This window comes from Nesoenas mayeri, assembly GCF_963082525.1.
Source record: "Nesoenas mayeri genome assembly, chromosome: 5".
Taxonomy (NCBI): Eukaryota; Metazoa; Chordata; class Aves; order Columbiformes; family Columbidae; genus Nesoenas; species Nesoenas mayeri.
Window position 1 is genome coordinate 23,786,565 of NC_137548.1, and position 16,806 is coordinate 23,803,370.

General features: G+C 43.9%; 1 protein-coding gene across 1 annotated transcript in view; it reads right to left on the reverse strand.

Annotated features, from left to right (window-relative positions):
• Window positions 1-16,806, reverse strand: part of ADCK1 (aarF domain containing kinase 1) — a gene marked incomplete at its 5' end in the record, with an annotated part of 77,794 nt that overhangs the window by 11,798 nt on the left and 49,190 nt on the right. Inside the window, 3 exons of the mRNA XM_080345573.1 lie at window positions 6,136-6,252; window positions 10,144-10,302; window positions 14,042-14,200. Coding sequence (XP_080201699.1) covers window positions 6,136-6,252; window positions 10,144-10,302; window positions 14,042-14,200 — 435 coding nt within the window. The remainder of the gene's footprint in view (window positions 1-6,135; window positions 6,253-10,143; window positions 10,303-14,041; window positions 14,201-16,806) is intronic.

The following is a 16,806-nucleotide window of genomic DNA, read 5'->3' on the forward strand; positions in this document are numbered from 1 at the left end:
TTAATATATTTACAAACATCAATATGCAACAGTTAGCAAGAAACCTCTCAGAAAGGATAGAGTGTGTGCGAATTTGAGCCTATGAATACCCTGGCAATAAAAAGACAGCACATATGTTCATGGGTAGCTGCAATGTAACAAACCAGCCTGGGTTACCCAGGGAAAGTCACTTTCCTGGCCTTGTTAGCAAGTAGGGGTGGTCTTGGCTCCATGTCTCCAACTGACATGAAGAAGAAAGCCAAAGAAAAAAAATCCTGTGACACGGTCATTGTAGAGCTGATATCACTGCCTGCCCCTGATAAGTCCCAGATGAAACTGCCTGATAAGGCATCATCCCTCCTGTCCCACCTCCATTTGTGACTGTCTCTTTAGATCGGGAGCAGATACTAGTCTCTGGCCTTAATTTGGCTGTAATATTTGCCAATTATTTTAAGAGATGGTGACACTAACTTCTATTGATCTCATTAAAAGTAAAGGTCGTTGTGCAGCTCATTTCTCAGTACTCAATATTACCTCCTCGGGCCAAAATAATAGCATTGATTTTGGAACCTTAATCGAAGGTTAATTGGATTGAAGAGTGTATTGGGTTTTTGCTTTTTTTCATTGTTGTTATTACAGGCATCATATAAGCATTTGCTTAATCCTGCTACGGCAATCCTGCCTAATTAAACTGGTGTCAAATTAGCAAAGGGTGCGGATGGAGAATAGCCACAATTGGACCCTGCTGTGTCGCTGCTCTGAAATGGCTCTTGTCCCTAGCAGATTAGGATGGTGCCCTCTGTGATCCAGTCATGAGGATCAAAACACAGTGCTCTGTAATGCAGTACTATTACTATGCACTGATCTAGTGTCACAGCAAGGTGATGTCTGGATGCACACAATGTCATTAAGATACAGGAACAGTTTTTAGGACTCCTGGAGTGTACTCCTAGCATGCCCCATACTCTCTGTTGGGGACTGAGGAAATCATTTTCCTGCTCAATGCCCCATCTTCCGTGGTATTTGAGTGCGGAGAAATATTCTGACTCGTCTGCCCAGGGAACTGAAGGAATAACTTGATAAGTTTCTACAGATTCTCAAAAGGACACAGGTAGAGAAGATCAGCCATTGTTCATTTAGTTGTTTCTTGCATCTCTGTCACATCCAAAATGGCCACGGAGATATTTTTTCCTTTAAATGTAGTTGTATTTCCTTGGGTTTAATATAAAGCATCTTGCTGAGACTTAAGCAATTGATTGACACTGATGCTTGAGACTGACTTCCAGTAAGAAACAGGTTTGTGTGTAATTTAACTCTTTTGGCTGGTGTCTTTGCACAGTTCAGAAATCACTATCCTTGCTTACCAGTGCCTTGTGAATTTTTATTAAGCTTCAGACAAGAGGAAGCATAAGAGAATCTGCAAGGAAACCTCTCCCCAGACTAAATCAGCAGGTGCAAAGAGCAATAGCCATTTTCCCCAGGAACAATGTTCTTCTCCATGCTCCATTTCATCTAATACTTGAGTGTTATAAGCACAAACACTTGAGACATGAGAGATTTCCACACTTGTGCTGACAAAGGGATCCTACCCTGGGAAATCCCACTTAAATTTTAGCAGCTACAAGGCAGCAGTTCCTGACTCTCGGCAGAAGGGTAAACCCAACACTGAAAGCGTATTTCAAGTTGCTGTCAGCCATGAGAAGGTAGCTGGGCTCTAAATCGAGCTAAGAGATACCATTCCAGTGCAGAACCCATTTAGTAACAGAAGGAAGCAAAAAGCCACAATAGCATGAAGTGACAGATGGCAATAATTGTGCACAGTAGCTCATCTTAAGTACCTTAGCTGTTTGCTTTCACTTCTCAGCTGGACAAAACACTTCCCTGACTTCTGAATCATCCACAGCTCATGACCAGGCTTTTAGTGAGCTGAAGTACATGGCATCGTTTCCTTCCCTTGACGCAAATGTAAGGCAGGGCAATCATGGGGGACTCTCCACTTGGCTACCTGAGCTGGCTGGTTAGTTGGTGACAATACGGCACATGTCAGAAGTGCATCTGTAAGCTCCACATCTCCCACGGCCAGCTGATTCAGCAGCCTCTGCTGAGACAGGCATCAACAAGGAGGGACCCATGCAGCAGATCAGAGACAATGTAAAGATTTGTATATAGAAAAGCTCTCTCTAAATGAATCAGATAAAATGAGAATGGGTGCAAAAGCAGCATTTATGCCATTTGGGATGTTCTTTAGAAGACCATGCTCTATGTAGCCTTGCTGTCCTCCCTTCCCTTTTGCATACGGTATTCTACAAACATCTTGAGCGCTCCTCGGCCTCATTTTTATCTTCTTTCCCTGCTCCACCCATCTTTTCTAAATGTATCCTCCCAACCAGAACTGTAAATGCTCTTGTCTCTTGAAAAGGAACAGCCAAGTTTCCAAATGGCCCCCTTCTTAACCCTGGCCTGGTCTTCCCTCAAAATTCATGCCATTCATTCATTTCTTGATAACTCCACCCTCCAGGCTTCCCTCCCGCTGTCAAATATCCCAGCTGCATGCTCATCCTCAGCTACACTTGCACATGAATAAGTAACTGTTCTACAGGCAGATATTTCAGTGTTTGCACTTGTCTTTAGAAATCAAAGCCTTCTCTGATTAAATGCCATTACAATCCAGCGCTTGGATGGATTCAGAGAGATTAATGCGCTTTTGGGTAGCTTTAATGATAATCCTGCTACAGATGGTATTAAGTAAATGTCAGTAACCTGGTTTGAAGGGAGCTTTCACCTCGGGGATCCCTTCCATTTAGAGGAGAGAGGCTCAGCTTGCTTTTCAAGGCTGCATTGTCACACAAGAGAAATCTTGCTTAGTGAAGACTCCTCTTCCTCCACTCAGTAAATCAAAATGGAGTAAGATGATAAATAGATAGATAGATAGATAGATAGATGGATAGACGGATAGATAGACAGATAGATAGACGGATAGATAGATTTAGGTGATTTATAGGGAGCTAACGCATCTCTTGAAAGCCAGAACTGCTGTATACGTTGTGTCATAGTTTTAAAACCTGGGTTGCCACCCGCTCCCCATGCTCCTTTCAGTGTCTGCTGCCTTCTGCTCACTTCACCAGCTTGCCACGCAGTTGTTCACCCACGGCATCAACAGCAGAAGCCAATAATGACCCTGAGACATATCTGTCCCTGTCTGCTGCACCTTGCCAGAGGAGTAGTCTAGGGTGTGCACTGCTCCTACCTCATCTTACTGTGGCCATAACAAGAGATCTTGTTGCCCATCACACGCTTCTGACAGACTCGGTATTCCCTCCTTTGCACCGCTGCTTTATTGGTAATCAGTAAAAGTTAATAATATATTTTGGGGGGTGTGGAGAGAAAAGGAGGAAAGAATAGCTCAGCAGAGGCACTGAGAGAGTCTGCTGGAATGTCTAGTCCTACCGCTAAGCTGAATAACACCATATACCTGACAGATTGCCACAAACCTCTGAGACTTATACTTTGCAGTAGTAAAACTCTGTTGGCAACTTCTTCTAAATTACATCTCAGCCATCATTTAGAGGCCAGCTGAGAATCAGGAAAAATATGTGTCTTCATTGCTGCATGGAAACTATTGTGCCAAGACATCACAAAAATCATCTTCCCAAAGGGGCAAATGAACAAAAGAATGGGCTGAATTTCCACCCTAAATCTCCCTCATCACAAGCGAAAGCCTCTGCAAGCTAGAAAAACTGAAATCAGCTGCTTCTCTACTTTATTTTGGTACATACTGGCAGCAAAATATGCCACTGAAAGGCTGCAGTTACTGAATTTTCCACCCTGGCTGGCTGGAGAAAGCCATGGAAGACAGCAAAGAAATGATCTTCCCTGGGCTTCTCCAGACAGCTTGCTATCTCCAGTGGTTTGCGAAAACTTAAAGAAGCAACCAAAGTCCCAGGGAGCTATGCTCTGCTGGCTGCCTCGATATCAGAACGGATCTGCTGTCCAAGAACTGTAAGGAAGCCCAGCTCAAAATCTGCATGTAAATATTGCTCAAAAGTCCTGCTAATCCATCAAGACAAGCCTTTCTGCCCAGGCAGAGGAGTTGGAACTAGGTGATCTTTAAGGTCCCTTCCAACCCAAACCATTCTATGATTCTGTGATTGTTTCAAGACTTAAGGAATATTCACTTTCATATCTGAGTGCTGAGGGCTAGATTTGATCTCTGCTTTTATAGCAGAAGGAAAGGATAGGATAAATTCACTCAAATAAATTACTCTCTCACTTTTGACAAGTTATTTCGGCTGAGTGAATGGAGCTGACTGGGTGCTCTGCCATGGACCAGGCTTTTAAAATCACTCTTGATAGCAAAGTCCATGAGTTATCATGTTCTCACGAGTCACACTATGATGTCTTTGCAGACCAGATGCACCACTGAGGCAGTTACCTTGGTAAATACAAGGAAAGATCATCGGCACAAAATAGACACAGAAGTGTGTCTACCTCTGATCAGCTGACAATGACCTCTGTGATGCTCTGACGGGAGACAGGAGGAAAACCAGTGACCCAAATGCTGCAACATCTTCATAATGGAGGCATGCAGGGAGAGAGACTGTGCTATTTGCAGGTGATGTTGTATTGATTTAAGAAGTCCCTTGAATGAAAATGGACTTGGACATCTTGCACAGAAAAACTGTGTGTCATTCACTATTGCCCATCAGTCTGGGCTTGTACATCACAATTACAATGGAAAGACAATCTCAAAATCTGCTTTAACCTTAGACCTTCCTTTCCTGTTTTTCAGTGGAGAAACACATGAAAAGGTGCCTGCCTTTCTGCCTGCAGCAGCTACTGATAAATGTCTCACAACTTCTGCTGAGTGCAAGAGCAAAGGAAGATGCAAAAAGAAATAGAAAGAAACAGGTAGGTTATTCAGTCCCCCACCTGTAGCATGGCTGAGCTCTTTATGCTGAGAAAGAGCTGCATGCTAACTTAGGGAGGCAGCTGAGAAGATACACTTAATGTTGTCTCCTTGTGAGTTTGGTATGCCCCACAATTCTCTTCCCTTGAAAGGTCTTTGTCATGTCCCCTAACTGATGCCACATAACATTACCATGGATTGCCAGGGAGCAGAGAGGAGGAAGAGCAGAGAGAGAGGAAGCATTCAGATTTCAGAGGTAAGTGGACAGACAGATTAAATACAATTGATTTTACACTATAGTTCATTGATAGGCAGTCAACCAAGTCCAGCTTTGAGGCTCATCAACAGGGCACAAGGGGAAAGGTGAGCAGCAGTGCCTCAATCAGCACTCACTGACCGAGAGGGGTGGCTTGACACACTGTCCAATGGCTCAAAACACTTTCCCCAGGCATCTTCTCAGTCCTTCTGGGAAGTTATACCTTCTTTTCTGCAAAAATCAATCACCCACAGAGAATCTAAAGTGCTCTTCCGACTTCATGCCACACATACAAATTACTTCACTTATCAGGGAAATGTAGCCTCTCTGAGGATGAAATCTGACAGCTGTTTAATGAAGGACTGCAAATCTACACAGTAATACAGGACCAGGAAGCAAAGAAGAAAACTGTTGCATCTGGAAGAAAAAGGGAGATTTTGGAAGGCAGAAGAAAGTAACACATGTCAGAGAATTAGGCAAAAGCACCATGGCTGAGACTCCAGTACTCCAATAACTGTGATCATATAAGAACTTTGATTTACATCTTCTTCATAATGGGATAGCTGTTGGGATATAAAAGCTACATCCCATGCGTTTGCCCAGGAGAAAGCTAGTGCAGAAGAAAGAGAAAGGAGGAAGAGATACAAAAAGAATCAGAAGCTGAAGTTCCTTTAGGATAACAGGAACTGCCATCTTGCACCAAGCCATGGGATATATAATATAAGAGCATGACCATCTTCCACTGCCTGACTCCTTGGTGGTATCTCTAACTGTGCAGCCTACAGGAGAGTGCTCCCCAAAAGAGGTTACGTACTTTGCACAGAAGCACAAGAACTGACATCTCTCAGATTGATTGCTCTGTTCGCATCTGTATGTGCTCCCTTTTCTGTCCTCTCCTGTCCCATCAGCCTCTGTTTGGCACCAACTTCAGCTGATGTCAACATCAGTTTTACATTGCCCATCTTGCCCAATTCAGAGATGGCTGAGAAACTACCTCATTGACATTGATGCCATTCTTCTCCATGTAGGCCTTGTCGTTCACCTGTCCCCCTTCCATAAACTCCATGAGAAGGACACGCCTTGTTGAGAGTTCCCAGTAGATCCTGGGGACCTGAAACAGGAACAGATGGGTTATGTCAAACGACAAACTGGGGAAAAAAGAATATATCACACACATCCCAGAAAAGGAGTAAAAGAGGAAGAGGCTGAAGTGGGGACTTGCTTTCTTCCTGAGCACAAGCAAGGTGTTAACGAAGTTTATTTGCCCTAGGTTTCCTGAAGCAGAGACACAGCCATGTTTTCCAGAAATTCTTCTTAAATAAATAATTTATTTATAATGTACAGCATAGACCAGCTCAAGCTGGGTGCCTTGAGAAGAGAGACCTTGAATAAAGAAAACATGTGGCAATTATGTCCTTACAACCTAAGCTTCCCATCCCTCATGCATCAATTCGGGCCAATTGTAAAATTAGAGTTGGGGGTCTCCTTGTTCTTCATTGGATATCTTAATTTTTGTCAGGCTGGCCACTTCTTATCTCTGCAGGTAGTTGTTTGTCTTTTTACCAACCAGAGTAGACACCAATCAAAGTGCTGACCTTCAGTTGCTATTTTGCACCTGCATCTGGGGAGAAAAGCAAGGCCCTGGCAATAACCAAAACATTCTTCTCTTTCTTGTCTTCTTTTAGATGCACTGTTCCATTCCTTTACTTTTCTCTAGGGATGTAGCTCCAGTTGACAAGCAAAAGCTCAAAAGCTCCTTTACCCTCTTGCTTGAACAAATTCTGGGTCCCTTTTTTGCTTAACAAGGCAGAAAAGTTTAAAAGTTCAGAGCAAACTTAGTTACTCATGCTAAGGAGTTAGTTATAAGCAATTTCTAAACAAATTCTATAAGAAGCAGTATACCAAATAATTCAATAGGCTAAGGCAGTCTATTCCCTAACAGAGGCAAACCTAGCTACTGGCCTCTTCCCCAAGACAGCAGTAATGTGTGCAAGGACAAGACACCAATTTAACAGTAGCAGGATCTATGCTCATGCAACATTTCAGACACCACTTTAAAAGACTTTGTCCATCTCCCATTGATGTCTGAGAGCTTTCTTATCTGCTCTGCAGCTCCTCTAGCTGTGCGGTTTAACTAGTACCTACTGCAAGTTTCTGAATCATCCACTCAGCTCCTTTAGACAGGAGCCGCATCTTGTTTGCTACGCACAGGGCCCACTTATGCAGCTCTAAAAATGATAAGCCATCGTCATAAATTGTATCTCCACGGTGCCCCTTGGAACACTAACGCCTTTGAGCTGACAAACCCTGCGTACTTAGGCCATCTGCAATTGAACTGGGAGAAAAATCAAGCGTCACAAATAAGAGGCTTGTCACAGAAACCCTGGGAGACCCTTAACTATCTTATAACCAATGTGACACAGTAACAAGTGTAAAATGTCAAAGCACTTTTCATTCCGTCTTCAGTAAATCAAGCTGAGGTACAAGTCAGAGGCCCCTTGTCACCCAGGGAGGCAGTGACGCAGACATCGCTCAGTCTGGTTCCGCCTTTTCCAGCTTCTCCAGCCAAACTCTTTCTGTGCTGAAATCCCCAACTGTCAAGAGTCCTTTTGTTGAAGTTCCCTTTGGATAATCCTCATGTCACTCTGACTGTGTGTCTCTCAAGCTGTCCAGATTTTCCTTTGCACACAGGTGAAGACATGCAGGTACATGTTCCACCTATTCCCATTACTGTGCCCCAGTACAGAGCCACGTTTTGGATCCTGCAAAGAGAGAGCCGGCTGTGCAGCCCCCTCTCCTCACCCGCCTGACTTGGCTGTGGACTCAGGACTTGCACACTGAAAAGGTGCAGCACCCTGGAGCAGGACAGGAAGAGGTAAGTGGTGTTGTCCACCTAACGCAAGCAAAGCCAGTGGAACCAGCCAGGCCACTGCTGCTCATCATAACTCCTGAATATGCAGCATTTGTTTCATACTCTGCTTGTAACTACTGATGGCGCCTCAGTCTCTCCCAAACTATCTGCCACCCCTGCTGCTCCTGTCCTAGAGAGACCATTTTCCCAATGTCACTTACTTCTACCTCACCATGTATGCGACACTGTAGATCAAAGACTCCTTTGCTGAGCAATTCCAGTGTCCCTCAGTTTCCTCATTCCATGCTCTGGGCATAATTTGCATGTTAACTTTGCATGGACTTTGACGCCAGGGATCCATTATGTCCAAGGTGGACTGCAGCCATCCCAGGTTCTCTGGGTGTCCATTCTTTGCAGAGTTAGATTGGTGAAAAAGCAAACAAACTCCGAAGCTAATCAATCCCCAGCTCATCTAGCTCACTGATCCCTGCTGCCTTAGATCATTTCAGATGACACTCACTCTTGTCTCCAGATTTACAGAGGCAAGTCAGTGGGTTTGTAAAGCACTATCCATGCTCTCAGAGATGCCTCTCTCACTCACAGACAAATTCTTCAGTGATTTTTTTAATTACTCACAGATGTTTGGCTGTAATGCTAGTGCGCAGAAACAATTTATCTTAGGCTTTAAAAGCTCAAACAGGTCCACAGACCAAAATCCACTTCTTAGCTTTTTAGCGTGTTTAGGAAAATTAATGATACAGCAGCTCAATTCTTCTGTTGCTTTTGGGTGATGAACACGTCTCTGAATTGGCAGGTCAGACAGGAGGATCCATTATTTAGCCATCTCAAGCCATTTGTTATTACTACATGTATCGATATCATGATAGCTCCTTAACCCAGCAAGGAGGTAATTGGCCGTCTCCATGGGGATTTACTTCACAGTATCCTAGTTACAGCTGCAACGGATACAGCTCTCCAAGGTGCATCACTTCTGATAAGCGCACACTCAGCAAAATCATTGGCCTTTGGCCTTCTGTGGCCCTGGTGGCTTTTAGCTATCTGTGTCTATGGAAAGACCACTGCTGCCACTGGGCTCCAAAGGGACTGTCACAAACCTGGAGTCAGGTGACAAGGAATTACAGCCCTTGCACAGAAGAAGCAGGGAAAAATGGATGGACCAGCTTGTAAAGTCTAACAAAAACTCATCACATTTCAGACATATGTCACTCCCATCTTGAGATTTCTGCATAAATACGAGGTGAAAACCTCATTTTCATGTGTGTATGCAGGAGAGCCCAAAGGATGATGTATTTTTTGCTGCCTTTACATATGTGCAAATGCAGTCATATCAGTAACTGTGCCAACGGCACTTTGTGCTTTACCATACTTGTGCATTTCCAGAATGCACACAGTGGAGGCTTTTGCCTCTTGTGTATCAGAAAACGATCTGCAACTGTGCAAGTTTGAAGATGTGAGCTTATGTCTTTCCAAGAATGAGATGTGTACATGTTTGGTTCTACTTGAGACATTTGACAGAGACCTTAGTGTGTAGCAGGGGAGGTGGGGTAAGAGTGTAAGCAGGAAAGAGCAGCATACGGATGCAGTTGAGTTTGTGTATGGAGTGTAACGGGAATGCAGTAGCCACGGATGCATATGAAGAATGCATGCTCAATTGCAGAGCAAGAATGTGCTTTTTTGCAGGAAGAAGAATCCATGCAAACATGCTTCCTCCTGAGATACACGGTCTCCTCAATCCTACTTGACATCATCAGCTTCAGTCTAGCTTTTTTGTTTTATGACTATTTCTTGCCCTCGGTTGAGATAAAGCCCAGGAAAAGGTACCAGCAGATGGCTCAGCAAAGAATGGCAAATTCACAGGTCTCTGGACCTGTGTTTGGGAAAATGAGTAGCAGGCTCCAGAGACTGATGGTCCCACACCACCACTCCTCACCCAATCTACAGTGCCTACAGCAGGAAAGATACGAAGAGGAAGCAGCTTCTGGTCCCTATCAGCAGAGCAGTGTAGGATGAACAACAACTGAACTCCATTCTCTCTCTGTATGGTTCCTCCAAGTGGTGAATGAGGTATACAAGAGGCATAAAGTGAGACTATTAATGCACATACTTACACAGAAATATGTGTTCCCTCACCTTCAGGAAGTCAAAGTTCTTGAGCATATGAGCAACCTTCTCAGCATTTCTGCCCTCATTGAGGAAATCCAGCTCCAAGGGTAGATTCTTCTTAGCTTCTTCCACCAGCCACATGAACTCAAAATCTGGAAAGATCTGCTTCACAACCAAGAGGAGAACCTGAGAACAAAGAAACAGACAATCAACTCCACCCTAGCTCCAAAGCCACGCAGCTACACACAGTGCTGTTTTGATAGGATCATTCCATGTAACTTACAGAAAAAAAAACCAGTTTGCACGCCAAGTGCTTGTAGGATTCCTGCAGTATCTTAATACAAAATGTGGTGTCAGGCCTTGGTCTTGTAACACAAATGTTGGCCTGCCATTCCACACAGGCACACCTAGGATTTGAATGATGGCACAGACACCAAAGGGAGCCCAGCTGCCTCCTGCCTAAACATAAGAGAGCAAAGCCCTGGAGAAGATCTCACCAAGGGGAGGGCCCAAGAGCAACTCTCTTCTGAGTCCTGTAATTCTAAGAGTTATTGTCTGGCTTTACATGCCTCAGATAATGCAGAAGAGGAAGACCTAAAGTGAGACTTGTCACCTCTACATTACTACTGCTGCTGCTGAGTAAGAATTTGCCAGCACAGAAAACCCACCCAGCAGTTCAGAGAAGACAATTGAGTTCAGATACAGGTAGTAGGCTACAGATCTTTAAAGCACACTCCTGGTGGGGATGAGAGGAAGATTTGCCCCTCAGTGTCAGTCACAGCCATCCTCAGTGATGCTAAGGTGGTCTTTTCTAAATATCATATATCCACCACCTGGCATCTTCTTCTTCTTAAAGTAATTAGGTATTCAGCTGCACACACACTTGAACAGCCCAGCTGAAAAGTGCCTAGAAACATTTGCTTACAGCAACATTTAATAAAAGGGTGAATGACGGGCTGTCCGTCCTGAAGAAAATCAAGATTATGTGATTGGATGTCATAATCAAAGCTGTACAGCAGCTAAGCATTTCTGCTCAAATGAAGGACCAGTTTCTCAACCAGTGTCACAAATTTACGCAAGCTGACAATTTGGACCACATCTTAAGCAAAATGATTTGTTTGGGTTTTTTTAACTACTTGGGTCATAAAACAAGAATAAAACATAAAAATGCAATCCACCTTCCTGTCTTTATCTTACTTGTTCTGTACATCTATCTGAAAATGAAAACAGACTTATCAGTGTGTGTTCCTGAACAGTTTCCCTTCCTAGATCTCCCCCACTGCGGTGGGAATTCCTGCACTGCAGGAGGAACGTTTAAAGCACACACACAGAAAGCTGCTATCATGGAAATGTATGACAAAAAATAAATTTATGAACCATCACTGCTCCTGTTCAGCTGTGTGAAAACATTTGTTCTCCACCCCTGTCTCTACTTTTCTTATCTAAATGTCAGTTCCAAACTCAATGTTCCTTTAAAAATGTAATCACCAGGTTCCAGACACTATTGAATGATATTTCTACTGTTATATCTAGAGGCATAAATCCTTTCAAATTTATGTCACCCAAATGAAATGTAACCAGCGATCTTCATGAACGTGAACATAAACTTTATAAGGGCTGCAGGATTATTTCATTGGTGCATGATGTGAGAAAATTCATGCATTGTTTTTTCCTTCCTTTAAATGCTCTTTTGAATCCATTTGCCAACTTGATCATCAGCAGGGACATACTTAACAAGTGTTTAGCCTGTCCCTGTTCTGACATCTGTCTAACATATTGTCTTGAAATTGAGTATTGATATAAGAGCAATGAGGTATCTCTCTCTGGATTCATCAGATGCTGTCCTGATTTTTAAAGAGTCAGCGCTGAGGTTATGAAACCTCAGGTGAATTTAGGAATTTTCCATCTAGCTTTTCCCACTCAAATTCCTTCCTATTAGTCTCTAAATAAGACCATCTCCACCAATATTTAAATTAACCTCTACCTAGCTGCAATGTCTGTTTGATTCTTAAAGGACAAGAACGTCAGTGTACATTATCTGGCTTTCAGTGTGGCCTACACAAAAACAGTCCCATAAAAGGATATGATGATGCATGCAAATAACACTCCACAAGAGACCCTTTGAAAACAAGACTGCGTGTGTCATGTTGTGAGCTATAATACTATCCCATGGTTGTGTGTACACAACAGATCTCAACAATGCAAACTAGATTGTCTGTAGAGGAAGGACAATACTAAATAGCCAAAAGGAAATACATTGGTTTAGTTTCAAGTTTCCTAGGAGGATTAGTCTAAAACACAGAAAAGACAGGAAAATCCTAAAATCATTTGTTTAAATGTTTCTTAGCAGTGTAACCAGCAATCACAGCAACATGGTGTGACAGGGGATTTTTTTCTGTTATACTTACTGTTAAAAGTGCAAATGTCCCAAGGTGGATACACATCTTGGCTCATTCATTCACAATCCTCTTATTGCCCTGGGCTCACAGTCTTTCATTACCATGCACATCCTTCTTCCTTGACTGCTTAGTTTCTGCCACCCTGTCCTGGGCAGGAGTGAAGGATGCCATAAGCCCCGGAGAACTGCTGCGCATGTGACAACTCACCCAAGCAAACTCATTGGGCACACCAGTGCAGTCAGTCCTGGAAAGGACCTGAATCAAATCCCAATCTACAGCTGTACCCAAAGTGAGTTCAAACAATTCTTGATTCTCAAACCAGCACCAAAACAGACATATCTCATTTTACTGGGATATCTTTATTCAATCCAAAAATTTATTTTGCTATGAGTTCAAAATAAATATTCAGCTGCAAACTGATGTGCTCTAGCTGGAACCAGCTGTTTTTCTTTGCAGACTAGCCAGGATGGCTCAAAGCACAATGTTTCAGTTGCCTGAAGAATCTTTAGTTATGCGCTCTCTGAGAGGGTGCTGGCAGGATCTTTGATTCCTGATCTCCTGTGATGGAGAACTGTGTGTCATTATGTCAGCAGTACCCTCTTAAGCAGGGGTGTCAAACTCCCTCAGCTTAATCTTCCCCTTTTTAGTCACATGGCCATACTTGTCTGTCAACAGATAGGCACATTACTGTACTATACATACAGATATAGTCTTACTAGGACACCATTTACAGACCTAATCCTTCCCCTCTCCTCCACCTCAGTCCTGTCTCCATTTCCTGCATTGTACCATACTACTGGCATCTTTGACTACTGCAATGAAGAGCAGTGCCACAGCTTTTCTCCAGTTCCTCCCTTCAGTGGACTAGACTGACAAGTTTGGGAGAAGCTACAGCAGTGCACAAAGAACATGAGTGGTACCCACCATTCAGGAGAGGAAAAGGACACAGGCACTGACACTCTTTTCCTAGCCAAATCCCTCATTTGTGCATCTGCCCCTGTTCAGTGACCTTCTCCATATCTCACTGTTTTTGTTTCCAGCATGAATCAGCTCAGTGTTAAGGAGCTGATCAAGAAGCAGAACTGAATGACAGCAAGCTCAGCCACTGTTGAATCCATACTGGAATTTAACTGAAAAAACATGTTAATCATGGAGAATGATATTTTTCTTAGCCACACAGCCCTGACTGCAAGGGGAAATGGACCAGTTTAATCCACCAGCTAACAAGCACACAGGCAGGAGAGACCTGAGGAATCACTTTTAAATCTCACATGGACCTACTCAGATGTCATTCATGTTTACCTGTCTTCTCCTTCCACCTTCCTTCACTCTTACCCCCTTGCTCAGCCTCTCCATTCCCAGAGCCACCCTCACTGCAATCTTCACCAACTTTCTGTATTATTGCTGTAAGACAGCATTTATCTCTGTGGAGGTTCCAAAGCTACAGGATGGTGTTGTCATAGCTGCTTACACCATGGGTGAATATGGCAATTGCTCTTTAAGTCAGGATCAACAGGTATTTTTACCTCCATGAGCAAAATGTCCTTGGAGCTCTGAGCTTGGACCTTTGGGTGCTGGATTTTCACTGCCACCGTTCTCCCATCCTGCAGCACCGCCTTGTGCACCTGGGCTAGTGATGCTGCTCCCAGGGGAGTGTCCTCAAAACTCAGGAACAGCTCTTTTATCTGCCAAAAGAAGAGAAAAGAGGCATTAGCTTGGGGTGCCAGAGACTACCCCAAGGGAAGTCCTGCCCACAGGCCAGACATGGCACATGCCAAAGCTGCGCAAGCTCAGCCCTTCTATCCTTTCTCTGTCCCCTGCCTGAACCTTGTCACTGCCTGGCCTCCCGGTGGAGCCTGCCGAGCACCAAAGTGCCATGGAGATACTCTGCTTATGGAAATCTGGAGCACAGAACCAGCAGCACATTTCATCTAGGACAAAAGGTCGACAGGTGACACATGAGGGACCTCTCCAGGCTGTCCTGAAAACTCGCTAGAGCAATTATGGTCACCATTCTTGGCTGTTACTGGGCACAGAAGCCAACAGAGGTCGCTTTGCGTGTAATTCTTTTGCAGATATTTAATATTACCCACTGTCACCCCCTGAAATCATGTGTGTTCACAGAGCAGCATCAGACAGTTTACATGGTGAAAGCTAGGCACATGATCAGGAGCCATGGTAAGGACTGGATTTAAGGGAGGGGGACAAAAATTGCAGTTTGCACCTCTGATGACTTGGCCTGAAAACAAGTTTTATGTGATTAACTTTCTCATGCCACCAATAAAAGTAAACAATGCTCTCTGGTCAGAAAAAGCACCAGATGGGGACAGCAAAGCACAACGTGGGCAGGAAAGTATCAGCAGCTCTGGGTATGAAACTCAGGACTAGCCTAAAAGGAAAGCTGAAGAACTAAATTCACCAGAGGGATGTCCAGGAAACAAAAACCTAGACAGACATGGGTGAGGCAATGAGAGATGGGCAAGGGCCCATCTGCCCTGAATAACACAGCATCCTGCTAGAGATCGCCAGTGCAGCACTGGGCCCTGGAAGCACCATTCCCCGGGCAGCGTGCTGCCAGCCTGGCTGCCCAGCCAGCCTCCTCCGCACAGCTCATTAGCCCCGATGGAGCACTAATGAGCTTTAGTAGCTCACGGAGCTAGTTCACACAAGACTAGTTAAGGGATTGTGTCCTGCTCTGTAAAGGAAGGTGCAGACAAGCTCTGAGGTATCCAGAAGTCAGCAAAGGGAACCTGCCCCACCCTTCCCACAGGCTGGGCTGATTTCGGGTGAGCAGTTGAGAAGCCTGTAATTTATGCAGTAACAGAAAAGAAATAATGTCAGTGCATTTTTATAACCTGCTTTTTAAAAGGTAATTAAACATGGGAGCTGCAGCGAACTAGTAATTAAATATGAATAAAGACCTTCTAAGCAAAGTCTTCATGCAAAGCTTTAAACGAATACTCTTTTTGCTGACAAGGAAGAAAAATACTATACAAGGAGCAGCCTGTTCCCTTGTGCAGCTGCCAGGGAATGAGCCCCCTCCCACACTACCCTAATCCTTCTCTCCCAACCCCTTCCACAGAAAACTATTGCTAGCAACAAGCTGGAGCATTTGCAGCAATTAAATTCCAATAGAGACTCAGCTGCCTCAAGTAATTCACTAGGAAGGTGCATTGTATTTATTTATTTAATTCCCTTTGGTCCTGGCAGCAAAATCAATTAAGTAAAACAACTGCATTTAAAAACAACTAGTTATGTGGTTTTTAATTACAGCAGGTCCATAATTCAAACCTATTGACACTCCTGTCTTAAGACAAAAAAAGGTTTTTCTCTCTTTCCTCCCCACCCTTCCTCTTTGCTCTCACTTCTGGATTTTGAGATTCTCATTTCTGATTAGTATAAAGAAAGAAGCACCCACAGGATGGTAGATGGCTCAGGGGATGCATTCAAGACGCAAGGACTTTTACCTTTGTGTGAAGTTTGTCTATCAACAGAAGAGAGGACCTCTTAATGTGAAGAGACCTAATGTGCCCAGGAGCATGTTGGGCTACAAGATCCCATAAAAAAAGGACAAAATGCAAACAGAGAACTTGCCACATGAGGTCAAGCTGGGGCTTTCTTCACCTCCCTTACTATCCTACATTGTTCACGTTAAGGGGATGTACCCTTTACAGAATAGCAGCCAATATTGCTAGTCTGTCATAAGGGTGGCAACACCCTACAAAGGTTAAAGCACAGAATCGGGAGTTCACTGGCCTGAATCTAGTGAGGCACATTTATAGCAAGATGACATAGAAACTGGATAAAATTCCATCTGCTCTGGATTTCAAGAGCTTTTTAATTGCCTATGCTGTCAATCCAACCATTTTCACCAGTACTGAAAGCATGCAAGGGGAAAAATAAAAGCTGCACATGTTCCCTCTGGCAGGAATAATATCTACAATATTCTTGTGTGACTAAGTTTTCTAAGGAAACATCATTTGAAGAAAGGTGTCTCCAGGAGTTCTTTTGGGCAGAAGGATTTCATTTAGAAACTTGTTATTTAGAACTTGAAAGGCAGGATGGCAGTCATGTCCATTAGAGGCAGCCCAGTGGCCCTGCTGCAGTTCAAGGGGGACTCTGTGTGCACCCAAATGCTGCAGTGCAAGCAGCAGGGGAAGGGATGCAACAGAGAATTGATGGCTCCTCCGGGAGCTGAAGGGCAGAGTGTGCACATCAGGGAGCGAGCAGATCGCAGCCCGGCCATTACATGAGCAGGTGTGAGGCTGAGATAAAGCAGCAGCACAATTAT